The sequence below is a fragment of the Hydractinia symbiolongicarpus genome, chromosome 1 (assembly GCF_029227915.1).
Source record: "Hydractinia symbiolongicarpus strain clone_291-10 chromosome 1, HSymV2.1, whole genome shotgun sequence".
NCBI classification, from domain to species: domain Eukaryota; kingdom Metazoa; phylum Cnidaria; class Hydrozoa; order Anthoathecata; family Hydractiniidae; genus Hydractinia; species Hydractinia symbiolongicarpus.
The window spans coordinates 18,437,299-18,454,365 of NC_079875.1; the positions used below are offsets into that span (position 1 = coordinate 18,437,299).

The following is a 17,067-nucleotide window of genomic DNA, read 5'->3' on the forward strand; positions in this document are numbered from 1 at the left end:
TGTTTTTTTATAAGAAAACTGTTTTTTGACCTGGCCTTAATTTTCTTAGCAAAATGCAATTTTCTTAATTTTTTTCTTAATTTTTATGCTTCATTTTCTTTGTTTTCTTTATAAGTAACTCTTATATTTTATCGACAACTGTAAATAACATTATAGTTATGTCTTTTGTTTGAGACATTTTAGTGGTTTAACAAGCGAAACAAGCTACACATAATGGTTCAAAACAAGCGAATCCGCGCGATATAATTAATAGTTCGAAACGAGCAAATTCAATCGACTATGGTTTTAAACGAGCAAATCATGCGAAAAGCAAGGTACAAGGGTGGAAGTAAAATACCATGTATTTTCTAAGCAGCTTGCTAATTTTATTTCCGCAAAGATACCGGGCATCTTTCAATAAAAGTTTGTGTGGTTTTCCCTAGTTGTCTCCCAGTCCCGTTGACAGCTCTGTTTTGAGAAGAATTATTTCGGGTTGCGATGTATTTATTACACACCCTTTTTTATAAGAACCAGTAAAATCCGTTATTTTTTGTGCATTTCTCGAGCATGATTTGTTTTTATTATTTTTCTTAATAGTTTTGCTTATTAATTGTTCATAATCAAGCTTCAAACGTAATTTATTTCATGAAAGCTGTCTCCTAAGTTTGACTGCTTATTTACCCGTCCAAACAGTTGGGTTTTGTAACAAGCAGGTAAACGAAGAAAAGACTAGTTAGGGATGGAAACAAACCATGGTAAGAAACTTTAATAAAAAAATGTTCTACGCATTGGAAGAGAATGTTTTACTTTCGTAAAAGTTTGAAATACGTATGTTATCATCTAATCTTTTGCACGAATCTTGACAGCGCAAATCGATTTTTAAGATCCAACTAACCTGGTTTCCAAATGGCGCAACGGCGTCAATACTTTTGTGATGTGGTCAAACAATATCGTACGAGGAAGGGAAAGAGGAACAGCACCCATCTAAAGCGCAGGCGCTAGGTCCGTAAAACTGCACGAACTATGAAAACACATCGCACGATTTTGTTAGTAGTTACATGACTATATAAATTCACCAATGCAATTTTTTTATCACAACATGAAACAATACAACACAATAACTTAAGTAAAAAGAAAACGAGCACTACATCTTGTTGATAATAACTCTTAGTCACGTTGTTGCTAAAGGTTAGAGATTTCATGGCACACATTTTCACAATTTAACAATATGCACCTTGAAAGCGTTAGATCTCTTCCTTGTCCCTAGGTCATCGCATCGTGTCAAATAACTGACAGAATTTCAAGAACACCTTCCACAACACGTAAATTAAAATTTGAAGAAGTAAAAAAATTCACAGATACACACATCCTTCTAACGACAAAATTTATATTTTTCACATTTCCCCTAATGCTTAGAGAAAAAACCTATTTATCCATTTTATCGATTTTGAGGTGCCTTTAAATTTGTTGTTTAATTTTTTATTATGTATTTGATTTTCTGGAATGTGGATCGCCTAATGAAAAGTATAGAGCCTTAACAGAAGGGTGTTTATTAAAAATAAATCATTAAAGGAGGCGTCCAATTGAAGGGAGGCGTTTATTTAAAACATTAAGGTGTTTTCCAACAGTTTAACTATGACCACATTAATGTTCAGTAAAAATAGAAATATCTTATCTCTAAACTAAAAATAAAACCACACTGTAATGTTCATTGAAAATATCTTTGCAAGAAACAACGTCCATCTTCAACATTTCGCTTCGTAGTATCTTCTAATTTTCATTGACTTCTTAGTGAAGATCTGGAACCTAAAAAATTAGTATGCATTAGGAACGAAAATTTTCGGACGGAAAAACTTTCAGACTTTTTTATATCCGAAATTTGTGTCTGCCGAAAGTTTTTTGTCCGAAAATTTTGGTTTTTCTAAATTTTTCTAAAAAAGGACCAGGCATAGAAATTATATATAGGGTAACCAGAAAGTCATTATTATTTTCGTTATTTTCACATTTGGCTGAGGCTCTATCTATAAAGTTGAACCCTGAAGACACTTTTTTAGATCTTGATTGAATATGTGTATAATATAAATGCTTTTAGCCTTCTTTTTGTGTATTTCCCGTAATCATTACTTTTGAAATTTGGTTAAAATTCGTTCAAAAGACTTACCCATACATTTTTTGAATTTATAAATCTTGTCCGAAAATTTTCCCGCCGAAAAATCATTACTTTTGAAATTTGGTTAAAATTCGTTCAAAAGACTTACCCATACATTTTTTGAATTTATAAATCTTGTCCGAAAATTTTCCCGCCGAAAAATCATTACTTTTGAAATTTGGTTAAAATTCGTTCAAAAGACTTACCCATACATTTTTTGAATTTATAAACCTTGTCTGAAAATTTTCCCGCCGAAAATTTTCCCGCCGAAAATTTTAGTTTTTAATGTAGTAGTTCCAACCTTATAAGCTTCTCTCATTACTTTCTGAGGTACTTTGCAAAAAAATGTATCTCTGATAGTGGCCAAAAGGGTATTACGCCTATACGCATGTGCAACACGGGTTACCTGTACCAAGTACTCATTTCCATTAAGTGTTCAAAACAAATGATATTCTTTGATTTTAACAAAACAAATTCCTGTGAAAAAGTTGAAGTTTAAAAAAAATGTTGTACGATGTTTTCAATTATAATTACTTTCTGCACCTTCTTCGATTATCAGCTGGAAATTTTATATCGATTTCTTTGTTTATGTCTATACCCATGGCGGGGGGTAAATATTAGACAAGCATGGCAAACGGTATGACTACCAGTACCAATACTACTTTTCTCGTGCTAGTCAAATCTGAAAGGGAAAAAGAAGCTCCGAAAAGAGAGTAACAAAAGCAATCATTCCAACCTTTTTCACGCTGTATTCTCTTTATCTTCGCTTGTCACTCTTGCACGCACACCTTCACCAGTTGTATAAGACACAACAGGAGGGGAAGTTGAGCCACTAAAACAAAAACAAAACATATACTGTGGATGATTAAATAAGCCCCTGCTACCAAATAACCGCCCCCTTCCTACTTCAGTAAGCAACAAAAAGAAAGAAAGGCGAAAATATATGACACCTACAAAAGCTGATTTTAACGCATGATTTTATGTGTTTCTTAAAAAGATGACGCTTTTTTCGTGTTGTTCGCCCACTAATTCTGATTTCAAATTAACCCCTGATCTTCCCGAATAAAAGCAACGTTCACAAGTTGAAAATTCTGATAAGCTGGCTTTTTTCGTGTTGTTCGCCCACCAGTTCTGATTTCAAACTAACCCCTGACATTTAAGGTGCCCAGTCCTGGTAAGCTGGGCATCTTAAATGAAGTTTAAAAATGTCCTGAATCAAACTGACCTAGCCTCTTCTGTTTGTTAAAGCTTAGGTTAACATTCCTCCAAGGGTTAATAAAGGTTAGAAAAATATCTAATGCAAATCTGTAAACAGCTGAACCAAAATTATGCATACTGAATTTTCACACCTTAATTTTACTAAACAATGCGCGGTTCCCAAGACAACAGCAATTCCCCTCAAGAAAATGCAAAATGACAGACGTATGTGAGCAAAAAACGAGGCAGACCAGCTATATTTATAACGAAAATGAAAACTCAGTCATGATAACCTTCTTTATTAACAGGTGACTGCCTAAAGTAACATTTATTTCCACCTCCGTGGTGTAACTAACTGGTTAGCTACATCAACACAATATTTCGAACTTTGGAGCTTGAAATTCATTTCTTATCTTCGGTATCTTAAATATATTCTATATGAAAAGTTACATATTATGTGTAATTAATCATTAAATAAACCTCTGTAATTGATTTTGTCCTCTCTCTTCTGCCTCGTCGTTTGTTCACAGCACGCTGCCATTTTTAAAATTTCTAACGCAGGTCACATGACTATTTCTATTGTTTTATTGAGAGATCCCCGCAGCTGACATCAGCATGCTGAGATCTTTATCGCTGTATATCACCACATATATTGTTTAAAAAAAAAATAATCTTACACTAACGGAGAGGTTTCTTTTAATCCGCCATCTAAATAGAGAAATTGACAAACAAAACAAAAAACCAAACCAAACCAAATTAAACCACACCACACCATACCAAACAAGTAAGGCTTACCTGTTTTATCCTTGTTTGAATGATATTTCTTCTTATACAACTCATATATAACAATAATTATAATAAGTAGAACAGTTTCAGCCAGGATTCCAATAAATGGCCACAAAGCGCCTAGTGGATCTATATGCAATTAAAAGAAGCTCGTGTCAGCAACGAATGGAAACAACAGCATAGGTTTAAATAATTAATTCACCATATAGATTCGCCCAATAACAAAACCTCGTTGAGAAACTAACCGTGCAATTACACAAAGTTTTAAGTAACCAATCAAAGTTACAGTACACAAAAAACAGACGAACGTGTATACCTCGAACGCGTAATCTGAACTTTTTTTCTTGTGTTGAATTAACAACTTTGCTAATACATGAATATTCCGATCTATCGGAGTAGGTAACATCTTTTATTGTGAATTTTAAGTTCGCTGGTTCTCCCCTCTTCTTTGGTGAAAATGTAAAACGGTTGTCAGTCTTGTCTTAACATAAAGAAACACAAAAAACGTCTAGTGTTTTACAACTTTTAAAACATCTAGGTTTATTAACAAAAAAAAAACATTGTATTATTGTGCCCCCTCGTTTAATAAAAATAAATAAATAAATATAAAAGACATCAATAAACATCAAACTTAATTTCCCATTATTACTTAACAGGCCGCAATTAAGTGGCCAAAACTCCAATGTTTGTAAGTAGTTTTACGAGTTTTTGTAAAGCATCACGTTACAAATTGTGTTTACAATATTTGTTTGTCGACTGAAAAACTATCATATAGTCTGCTGTTACTTGAAATGTCAAGCGAAAGTATTTTCTACTAAAGATTTCTGCTTGACGTGTTCAAAGAATAGCCGACTATATGCCAAATTTCATGTTAGTGGAATCTCCACCAAGGTAACAGGAAATATCGAACCTTTTTAACCCTAAACCATAACGTTAATTGTGTGTTTAAGAAACAAAAATGACTGTAAAAGCTTTTCAACATTTTTGTTTCTCTTTGAAACCAACAACCAGTATAAAATAAGTACCAGTTATTTCAGCGCCATCTTTCTTCCACGATAAAACAGGGACAGGGTACACAACCAAATCGCTGCAATCAAAAGTGTTGCTTTCACCGGCCTTTACTTTCATTTCAATTTCTTTTGATTGTGCAGAGTTTACGACTAAAGTAACAAATAATCACAAACTTGAAGCATTTCAGTAGATATGACGTAAAATGTATGTTTAGAATACATACCACATATTTCATTGTAGCAAAAATGTAACAAACGAATATAGTGCATTTCATATTTAAAAAATGTTTCCTTTGATAAAATATCTTGACATAGTATTTTTTAAGTTCAATAGCTGTATAATACGAATGGTTAAAGAGGTGAAACACAAATAGGGAGAATTTTTCTCTCAAAATGAAATAGAGAAGTTCAAATATTAAAGCAGCGACGTAATAATGTAAACTAAATTTGCAAGTTTCAGGAATCAACCTGTTAAAGTGTGTGTTTACCCCGCTGAAAGTAGGTTCAGCACCATTGTACCTTTTTATTTAGAAGCATCATCCTATATTTATACTCCTTAGTTATTTATAACTATGGAAATGATTGCATACATGAACTGAATTTGTAAAAATTGTGTTAAATGGGTGTGTGACACACCTGTTTTTCATAAGGTATATTTCATGTGAAAGTTTTTGTATTTCTTGGAACATGTGTGGAAAAAATGAAGTGGTAGGTAGCTCAATTTTAGCTATATAAGGTGTCTCAACATTTCTACAGAATCTGTTTCCCATTAACAAAAACTGTATATCAAAACACACTAAATATTTTTATACATGCAAATCTTGTTCAAAATGTCTTCATATACAACAACAAAAAAATAATTTGGTACAGTACCTGATATCAAATCAACAACTTTATTAAATTGAGCAATACGACCAGGGGATGTTAAAGGCAACTCTGCCACACAAAAGTACTTTCCACCATGGTAGCCACGTACATGGGATATAGTTAAAGACGATTCTGCATACGAAACATTTTTGTCAGGGTATTCAACAATGTTTGTGTCAAGGCTTTTCACAGTGCCATTTGGAAGTTGTCCTGTGTTTGTACCGTATTTCCAAACCAAATTCATCCCTATCACAGGATCTCCCAAGACAACGGAAATCTTACATGCCATTGTCAAAGAGCTGCCTAGTTCTGCTGTTACTTTATCTTTATTGACAGTGATATTTGGAGCACCATTTTCTAGAATAAAATGAGGTATATTACATTAATGTTCGTGAAACTGCTGTTTGTAAGAAGAATAGTTTATGTTCTACGCAGTCATATTCTTGATGTTGGTTGTTAGTTTAAAACATAAAACCATAAACAATCTTCTTGCGTCATCTTATACTGATTTTTAGAACATTCAATTTGGGTACAATGTAATTTAAAAATGTTGGAAAATTAGTTTATTTCTTGCAATGACAGATAGGGAAAATATATGCTTTTTTTATTCTAGATTTTTTAGCTTCATTTGAAATATCAAATGTTTGATACAAATAATTTGAATTTTAGAAAAGTAAGTTGTAAAATAAAAGATTACTTACCAGGTAAAATGAAGAAATAAATCACATGACTGTTAGATCTTTTATCATAGCGACATTTTTTAATTCCATTTTTTTTTCCATCATCAAGCGTTAAATTTTTTATCAAAGCTGTGACTAATGTGGTATCATTTTTTTCTAAATGTGATGTACAGAAACTAATAAACAAGCTGGAGAAATGTGTTGTTAAAATCATCACAGAGTAGAACTTAGCATTACACTGCTACAATACAAAAACAGTTACAATACAAAAACAGAAGAAGTTATACGTACCGAAATATTTTGTCTCATAAATAGTGTGGTTTGAAGCTGGAACTTTAATTTCGTCAGAAGTAACGAAATTTAGATCAAGTGGTCCTTTATTTTCCTTGTCATGAACATAGCAGTATAAGCGTAGATCGGATCCAACCAACGGGAATTCGTTGTCTGCCCAAATACCCATAATGAAATCTAGAAATAGCAGAAAAAAATTTAAATTCCACACAGGATTAATTTAATTTTTATTTATATCAAGGGTCAGTAAAAACAAATTAGAAGGATATTTGTCTATAAAAAAAACCATAGTGTGAATTTTCAGACCATGTCTAAACGACTAAATTTTTCTAATTAAGCCATGCTGTGCTAGATGACCTTTTGGTTTCCACTTTCACCTGTTCTTTAACTTTTTTACAGGGCGAAGTTTGGCTATATGTCTGTCCATTTAAACATATCTAGAAATATGTAATGCGGTGCTTTCATCACCGTCGTTGTCATCAATCTTCTGATTTGAAAAACATCTCAATTTTCTGATCAAGATAACATCTCTGATACTATCAATGGTTCTGGGATTTTTTAGTAATTCGTTTTTGAAGAAAAAAACATATTGTAAAATCTAAATTAAATGGTATATTTTCCCTTTCACATTATTTTAATCACTACTTTAATGATACAATAACAATTGCAACACATACAATTAAATATGCTCACCATTGAAGCAATTTATTTATTGTACAGACTGTGCAGATCTTAACAGGAGAAAAAATGATGCTGTGTTGTTGTTCGCACACCATAATCGATTTCACAATTGTCTGTGATGCTGATATGTCAAGAAAGTTTATAGTGTGTGTTACCATGTATGGTGTGTGCTACTATGTATTCTTTTTGTCAATTGTTTTTTTAGTTTTGTGTCAGACTTTAAAACTTGTGACTCCCACATACGAGAAGTGAGCGTCTGAACTAGTGTTTATTAGTCTTAAATTTCTTGTCTCCAAAAGCTAAAATAATGTTCAAATAAGTAAACATTAGCAAGAAAAGCTATAAAAGTTTCATGAAATAAAAGCTAGGTATGTTTCTAACTTCTGTAGAAATTTTGAAAAAAAAATTAAAGAATTTCTGCATAACTTTTTAGATTTCATTTTACTACCCACTAATTGCTTGTGTGTATAAAAGATACTAACCTTAAAATTTTAAAACTAGCTAAAGCTAAAACTATTTTGTTTTATCTTTTGGTTTACTTAAAGACAATAATATTTAGCAAAGGATTTTTTGACATGACTGGAACTGGAGCAATTCATAAAAAACTCAATGTATAAAGTAGATTTGACATAGAATTAATATAACAGTCAAACATGCTAAAACAACCATCTGTCTTAGACCTGTTTACACACAGGTGGGATGCAATCCCATCCCATGATGAAACTCAAGACGTTTAAAAAATGTTTACACGTGAGCCTCATCCCAGAATAAAATCAGCATATCTTCATCCAGGAGTGAGTGATCTCATCCTGGGATAAAACATTACTTTTGCTACAACTTTGCGTATGATAATTCAAAGTGATTTTTTCATAATTTGTGAGTACAAAAGTCAAAGTCAGAATGATGGTGAAGAAGTTTAATATTGTTGACTACAATTATACAATTATAAAATGATGGTTAAACTGGTATATATTTATGATTAAATTTACTTAACTTTTCATTAAAATTAAATAAAAAACTTTGAAGGTGTATTTAACAAAAGAAGTTAAAACCAACCTCTTCATATTTTTTTTATTTCCAAGTGTTTTCTTTGCTTTGTCGGTCATCACAAAAAGAAAGAACAAAATGTTTTTATGGCTCCTATATTTAAAATCATGTTTAAGTTTTTTTCATCTTATCCTGGGATGAGATTTTATCTGTCTTTAGGACAGGGATGAAATTTCATCCTGCCTGAAATGTGTAAACATTGCGAGGATTGTCACTAGAGACAGGGGTGAACTCGTCCTGGGACAAAACTCATCGCAGGATGAGATTTTAGTGTAAACTGTGCCTTGGATAACCAGACTTAAATCCCCACTTTGCTAACAAATGCGTAGTAAAGAATTTACATTTATACATAACATAACCTTACAGACGTGTTTTATAAGATGACCACCTTTCTAAGACAAATACTGGTGGCCGTCTTTAACTAATTAAAAATAATTATGTTAACAATGAATTCATTTTTTGAAACTACTGGCTAGAAAGTTTAGTAAATATATACTTGCTTTATAAGTTTTTAGTTTTTATGGTGTGCGATGGTCACACGCCTGAGGTATTTTATAGATGTTTTTTGTGTTAAAATTGTTGCATGCAAAAACAAAAAATAGTGTGTGTTGGTACTCCTTGTGGTTGGGGTTTACAAGTTTAAACCTTATCTACTTGTCTCCATCATGAAAAAATATGAAAAGTCCTGGCAGAGTAAGACACATAGTTTCAGTCTGAAATCAAACATTATGAAAATTGCGCACCTGAAGCAAATCAGATGTTACTTAATCACATACCATCAATAACTGATGTTTGTAATTCATCATAAACATAAGTGCTATAACCTCTAAAATGAGATTATGTATAAATCTCTTGAAATTGTGTATATATAATAATACCCAACTTTCTGCCAGCAATTTTATAATTCCGTTGATCTTTCTGGTCACTGATTCCGCTATAAATCTTAAACAAATCAATTTTAATATTTTGGCTACAAAGCTACAAGTAAAAGTAGTCAAATACAGTTGTCTGTAACAATGTGATTTTTAGCTACCTTCCTTCCTTTCTCATTTTATATTTTGGTTAAAAGTGAAAATACCTATATCTAGCTAACAAGCCACATATTGAGTGATAAATACTGATATTAGCCACCAATATATTTACCACTTATCTCTTACCTCATTAGAAAGAGGTAACTGTAGAGGTTTAAAGTTGGTTGATCAAGTAATGAAAGTTATTAAAAGAGTGATTGATTTTTACTCAGACAGCTTCAGGAAAAGTATTTAGGAAAGAGAAAGAATCTCTATTTCGCCTTTGTAGATTTAGAGAAAGCTTTTGATAGAGTGCCACGTAAAGTTATTTGGTGGGCTATGAGGAAATTAGGTGTGGATGAGTGGCTAGTTACGATGGTACAGTCTATGTACAGCAATGCTAGAAGTCGTGTCAGGATTAACGACTCGCTTAGTGATGAATTTAGTGTAAATGTTGGTGTACATCAGGGTTCTGTGCTTAGTCCTTTGTTGTTTGTTCTAGTCTTAGAAGCGCTGTCAATGGAGTTCAGAACAGGTTGTCCATGGGAGTTATTGTATGCAGGTGATTTTGTTCTCATAGCAGAGTCGATGGAAGAATTAGTTGAAAAGTTTGAGAAGTGGAAGAAAGAAGTAGAAGAGAAAGGGATAAGGGTGAACACAGCAAAGTCAAAAGTCATGATTAGTAGCATTGCAGCCAAGCGTGACCTTGTAGTTGGAAAGTGGCCTTGTGGAGTTTGCAGGAAAGGGGTTGGTAGTAACTTAATTTTTTGTCAGGCTTGCAAGCATTGGGTACATAAGAAGTGCAGTAGTATTGGTGGAAGGTTAAGAGCTGACATTCAGTTTGTATGCAAGCGTTGCAAAGGTGAGATTATAAAGAATGAAGTATATCCAGCTTTAATGATGTATAACAGTGTCTTGTTAGAGAAACTTCTGTTACTTAGGTATATGTTGGGCAGTGAAGGGGGTGTTGGAAGAAGTGTTACTTGCAGGATAGGTTCTTCTTGGAAAAAGTTCAGAGAGTTACTTCCTTTGCTGACTAGCAGAGTCTTGTCAATTGAGTTAAAAGGTAGGTTGTATGAGGCCTGTGTAAGAAGTGTTATGTTGTACGGTAGTGAGACATGGGTAGTGAAGCAGGAAGATCTTGACCGTTTAGAAAGGAATGATATGACAATGGTTACGTGGATGTGTAACGCCAGTCTGAGAGACAGAAAGAGTTCAGATGAGCTAAGAAGCAGGCTAAGTATCCATAGAATTAAAGATGTTATCCAGATAAGAAGATTGAATTGGCTAGGGCACTTGGAAAGAATGGAGGAGGATAATTGGGTAAGAAAGTGTAGAGACTTGATAGTTTCTGGGGCAAAGCCCAGAGGCAGACCGAGAAAGACTTGGCAGAAGGTTATAAGGACAGACTTGATACAGAGGAAGTTGAGTTTAGATCTAACACAGTCTAGATCAGATTGGAAGAGGGTCATTAATATACCCCGTCCATCCCAAGTTAGCATGGAAAACGGATGTTAAGCCAAGAATGATGATGATGATCATGATATATCATCTTAGGACTTTAATATTAGTACAAGGCAGGAAATGTTACAAAAAATTATGAACTGATTAGTTCATGTGCCAATTCTGATGCTATTGGTTTAAGAAAAAGGGAACTAACGAAAAAACTAACATATGTTTTTTGTAACTTATTAGGTTCCTCGAAAATGCCTAAATTCAGAAGCTATGATGATAATATTAACAAAACAAAACATTCTATTTCCCAAAACATTTTTTTCATTTTTTATGTACATGACGTCACATGGTGTAAATAGCTAAGCAGGACTTTTGGTCTTCCAAAAGAGATTATAATTTTTCATGCAATTCAAGCAATGAAGAAAACAAGCTAAATTCCAGTTAAACAACATCATCGTAGAAAAAATAATTTTCAAGAATTTAGGTAAGTAGTTTATTGTGCACAATCATTTAAAGTTTTTTTTTCAAGTCTACTAGCAAACTAATGAACCAGCTGTTGTCTTTTAACATGTTTTGATATAAACACAAATTTCATAGAAAAATTTAACAATAAAGTTAAATATATATACATGTAATACTTATTTCAAAGTGATAACTATGTCTACAACTCTAAAACTATATAAAAGTGATAAAGTTATTTTTTTAAAACATGGTAAATTCTACTCTAAATTCTACTTAGACAATCACCGAAGGCACAGTTTAGCATTCCTTTGTAATCGACACTGTTATGGTGGTGACCGTACAACTACTTTGACCTTAAATATCTCAAGAATCAAGGTAACAAACATAAAAAAATTAACACAGTTCATATTCACATTATAATGGACATTTTAAGCACAACTTGTTATCAATTGTTAGTTTTTCTTTGAAGTTCTTAAGCTTCTCTAAAAATAAAATAATGACTTCAAACTTGGTATAGTATAGTTTGAGACCGATTTGCGGAAATGGACGAAACATTTTTTTAACCTATCATCATAGATTCTCAGCTTCTGAATTTAGGCATTTTCGAGGAACCTAATATTTAGGCATTTTCTAGGAACCTGATAAGTTATTTTCCGACAGCATATCAATTTGGAAAGACACATTATGCAGAAAATATTAAAAGCATTTCTGTGATTGACACAAATCATAGAGTCTAAATAATACAGTAATAGAAGCAGGACACCTAATATCGTGTGTCTGTATAATGCACGACACGTTTCAACTTGTAAACGCCAAACATGAGAACTCAGTATTCTTTCAGTATTAACTTCCTTGTCTCCGATAGCCCATAAAAAGATTTATATATACAAAGAGAAAGCTTCCAAATACGTGTGTCGCTAGTGTTTTTAAGTGATCCACGGCGATGGCTTTGTTTTCAATTCAGTTTTAGTTTTTAAATGATCTAATGCAATGTTTTTTGGCTTTCTACAATCCCATTTTGATGTTTCTTAAACAAACAACAGTGAAGTTTTTGTTTTCGGCGATGATGTGTAAAGAAAAGAGTAAAAATAGAATAAAGCATTCAGGGTATTTCAAAAGTATTTTTGAAACTTGTTAAATCAACTTTGTGAATTTTTGAATGGTGGGTTGTAAAACTAATAAAAAAAAACTTTCTGAGCGATAGTAAATGCAACTGCAACATTTTAAGGGCAGAAAAAGTTGTTGAATTTGTTTGTTTGTTTCTTTTTTAAACCTTTTCTAAACGTTCAACATTTAAAGTTGAAACAAACAAATATAGTTAACAATTTTATATTTGCTTCTTGACCTATTTGGCTAACTGCTCATGTTTTTATTATCTAATAAAACAACAAAGATTGCAATGTTCACAATGTCAAAAATTTTTGTGATGTGACAGCATTGTGAATTGTGTGTGTCGAGCAAGATACATGGTACCTGATGTAAGGTGTCCTGATTCCAGTACTATACATGACTCAAGTTTAAGGCTAAATGTTTTATTCAGTCCAGAAAAAATGTTAAAAAAGCATTATATCCAAAAGGCATTAAAAAGGTTAACAATAACAACGAAAGTTCTGACACTACCGAAGGTTCGTGTGAAGGTGATAAATATCGTGCACATGTAAAGTTACATTTAGGCAGCAAAATGACTCATTATCAAGTTCTCTTCGTGTACAATTGTCAAGAAGCTTGTAGTCTTAACCCATCTTAAACAGTTGGAATATACGACTATGGGATTAAGATTACAGACTTTATATATTTAGCGTCTAAATTACGTAAACGTCTTAACTCCATGACTTCACTTTTCTCAGTAACTTTTTCTTTCAACTGAAAAGACATGATATCCCGAGCCTTGCGTCTATGATGATCATACAGTACTGGAATCAGGACACCTAACATCGTGGATATCGCGTATCATGCGCGTCGGGCACGATTCACAATGTTGTCGCGATAGTAAAAGTTTTTAGCATCGTGAAAGTAGCGATCCATCGTGAGGTGGACTTTCACGATGCATCATGACTTTCGCTAATACATCTTTATTATAAAAATCACGTAATTAATGTCATGAGAGAATAGCGCAATTAAATATGAATATTTGTTTTTTGTTTTTTTTTTAAATCAAAAACATTTTCGTTGTCGTAAGCTTTTTTCTTGTTTAGACTCAGACTTATTTAGTTGTTCCACGGGTCCGCCGACCCTAACTTTCACGATAAAAAAAATAATAAAAATATCAACAAACAAACATTTTCTTATCCCATCTCGTAAAAAAAAAAGATTATGAATGTCGTAACACCCTCCTTCGTTATGATTAATGTATGTTTAAAATTATGCGGCTTTCTAAAATGATATCATTTAGGAAAAATAATTAATATCATTAAATCTTTTTCAATGATATTAAAAAAATAATTAAAACAACGCAAAATACGCATGTCGTAACACCCTCCTGCGTTATGAATATAAATAAATAATTTTAATGTTGCGAAAGACTTTAAATATTGTCAACTAAACTATAGTCTGTGAAACTTTTTTTGCACTTAAATTTTACATTAAAAGAACACTTAACTTATTTATTAAAATAAATTTTGTGTTTTATTATTTTAAATGGGAAAAAAATAACTTGCTGTATAAATTTCAAAAGAACGCAAGTATATTTTGTATAACTGTCGAAACAGCACAAGAGTAATTCTTGCTGTACATCTTTCAAAACAACACAAAAAAAGCTAGCTGCATAACTTTTAAAAAAAGTTTTTTAACATGCAAGTATTTTAATTTTTTCACCTTAAGTACTAGTTACATTTTTTTAATAAGACGAATTATTATTATTTTTCCTTCGCAACTAAAAAATAAACTGCGTGCCTTATACAAAAATACATAGAAAACGGTTGTCGTAACACCCTCCTCCGTTGTTATTTTTTTAATATTATTTTTTGTTGTTGTTGTTCTGACCATACATTCTTATTTTTCAATGAACTTTCATTAAATCGGACATTCTCTAATTTAACATTCGCTATTACAAACAAAACCTACATAGAAAAATATGCTTGTCGTAACACCCTCCTCCGTTGTTATTTTTTTATTTTTTTGGTTGTTCAGTCCATATATACTTCTCGATAAAATTATTTTTATTTGGCCGACCGACAGACCGTAAACTGCTATCAATTTCGCCCGTAGAACAAGTAATTAAGTTGGAGTCATTTTACTTCTAAAATCCAATTTCTAATAAAAATACAAGATGCAAAAGAATTTTTAAATGTAAAAAAACAAAAACAAAGACACAAGATTAGCTATACACATCTATTGTTTAATATTTTTAATGTTATTCACGATCCATCGCGACAATCACGATTAATAGTGACGATCGCGATAGCATTGTTATTTTTTTATACATCGTGACTATTGCGAAGCTCTTCGTTAACATTTTTTTCTATCGCGATGGTCACGATAGGATCTGGGATCGTTCGTGTCGCGCATGATACACGCTCACGATGCTAGGTGTCCTGATTCCAGTACTGTATTACTATTTTCACTGGCACCAAAACAGACAGGCTGGAGAATATTTTCAAGAAAAATGTTTTATTACAATGTATGCTCTCCTCCACAGATCTCCTGTGGTATTTCGCTTCACCAAGTGTTCCTAATGTTACATTTGTTTTTTGAGCATCAGAAAGAGGTACTAGCTTCATCTGAGACAAGTCGGCAAGTATTGCTACCATTTAAATCATAAAATACAGTAGACTTTAGAAATAATTCTGGATCCCAAATCGGAAAAAACACCTCACAGAAATAAGATAGATGTGCATATTTTACATGGCTAGCCTCACTAATATCAAGGGGTATACCCTGTCTATTATTTCCAGGAGGGGCCATGGCTTAGATGGAGAGTCCTAGAGTATTTAATGCTCGTTTTAAGCTACGCAGACCCAATTAGGGCCCGCACTCTACTAGACAACTCCCTAATTTCCCTCACATGGCTTGGGTTAACCCGGGGATATGGTAACATTCACATTAAGACATAAATCATGAAAATAGGACGTTTTTGTGGATCTGATACCTGAATCACGAAATCCCTACTTTGAAGGTTGAGCTTAACTGTTAAATAATTGTTTCTATGACACTTTAGGTGCTTTTTTCCAGGCTCAAAAATTCTGCTTAGGAAGCAATACATCAAATTGTTAGAGTCAGGCAATACGGTCAAAGGTTTAAAAGGATATTATAGCTGGATATAATTGAGTGAAAAGTTATATAGCTACTAGCTAGCCAGCTACTACAGGTATGTGGAAGTTCTGTCTCGTAAAACTGGGTGGATACGACTGGCGAGAAAAAAGCTAGCTAGCTAGTGATAAAAATTTCATAAGAATTACCTGACATAGCTGCTGCGTTGGTGATTAAAATGGCCAACGAAAACAAACACAAGCATAACTTGCGTGACATTTTTGCCCAAATTCCAAAACAAAACGAATCGCCCTTCCAAATTTGTTGTTGTGACCTTCGTCTCTTTTCTCGCTCCGCTGCCCCTGTACCCCAAAACAAAAGAAAAGCCATTAGTCGGAACCACTATTATGCACTTTAACCCTAGGGCTCTCTTTTTAAATGTCAGAGAAGGCGAGACGAATCAAAAACAAGACGCGATTGATAGATTGATGAAAAAGTATGATTGGTTCCGTTTGACAATGCCACTGACCCCAGTTTTTAGCATTTCAAAATAGATGCAATTTGTATTAAAAAAAAAGTTGATAAACGTGGGACCTGTGCCGTTTAAGGCCGGTCTGCACTCACACACGCGCAGTAGAAGGTGATTATGGTCACATTTTTTTTGTTTTTCACGGTCAAATACCTGCTTTAGAGTCCCCCCTTTTCGATCTATAATGGAACTCCTTGCTTCCCTCTGTAAAAGGGAAATTCCTGAGAATCTGGTGACATTATCAAAAGTTAACGCGTGCGCCGGAAAGGTTTCCTTCAAATCCGACGATATCGGACACAAATCAACGACATCATGCAGAGACGGAAAAGTCCCTACTCAAAAAGCCGACGCTAGTTGAGAATTTGTATATAATAAAGAGAAAGAAGTTGGTTCAGAAATGCAATCAGGAAACTACACAGTTCTGTGTCAGCACTAGTAACAGCAACTCGCGACGCTCTTGCCGCTCGACCGCAGAGTATGCGAGACACTGTTACCCCTTTATTACAACCCATTTGCTCAGGGACAACACTCCACGATGAGGTACAGCAAGAAGAGCAGGAAAAATACTGCGACACTGAGGACATACAAGATGAATACAATGAATTCGAAGACTTCAAGCACAATGTCCCCACGAGAGAAGAAGCAAGCCACGGATACTGAAGGGGTCAAATTCGACGGAACAACACACAGATGATGAAGAATGGGAATCGTGTAGAGGCATGGCGGTTTAACAATC

At 33.3% G+C, this 17,067-nt stretch overlaps 1 protein-coding gene across 1 annotated transcript; it reads right to left on the minus strand.

The window, feature by feature from the left end:
* Positions 1–1,050: 1,050 nt before the first annotated feature.
* On the minus strand, positions 1,051–16,213 carry LOC130644821 (neuroplastin-like). Its single transcript, XM_057450581.1, has 10 exons — positions 16,012–16,213; positions 6,960–7,136; positions 6,690–6,824; positions 5,995–6,345; positions 5,137–5,271; positions 4,428–4,592; positions 4,121–4,240; positions 4,003–4,033; positions 2,865–2,960; positions 1,051–1,785 (listed from the first exon to the last, which is right to left on the minus strand). Exons 1-9 carry the CDS (start codon positions 16,190–16,192, stop codon positions 2,870–2,872), a joined length of 1,386 nt encoding a protein of 461 aa, XP_057306564.1. The 5' UTR covers positions 16,193–16,213; the 3' UTR covers positions 1,051–1,785; positions 2,865–2,869.
* Between the last annotated feature and the right edge of the window lie 854 nt (positions 16,214–17,067).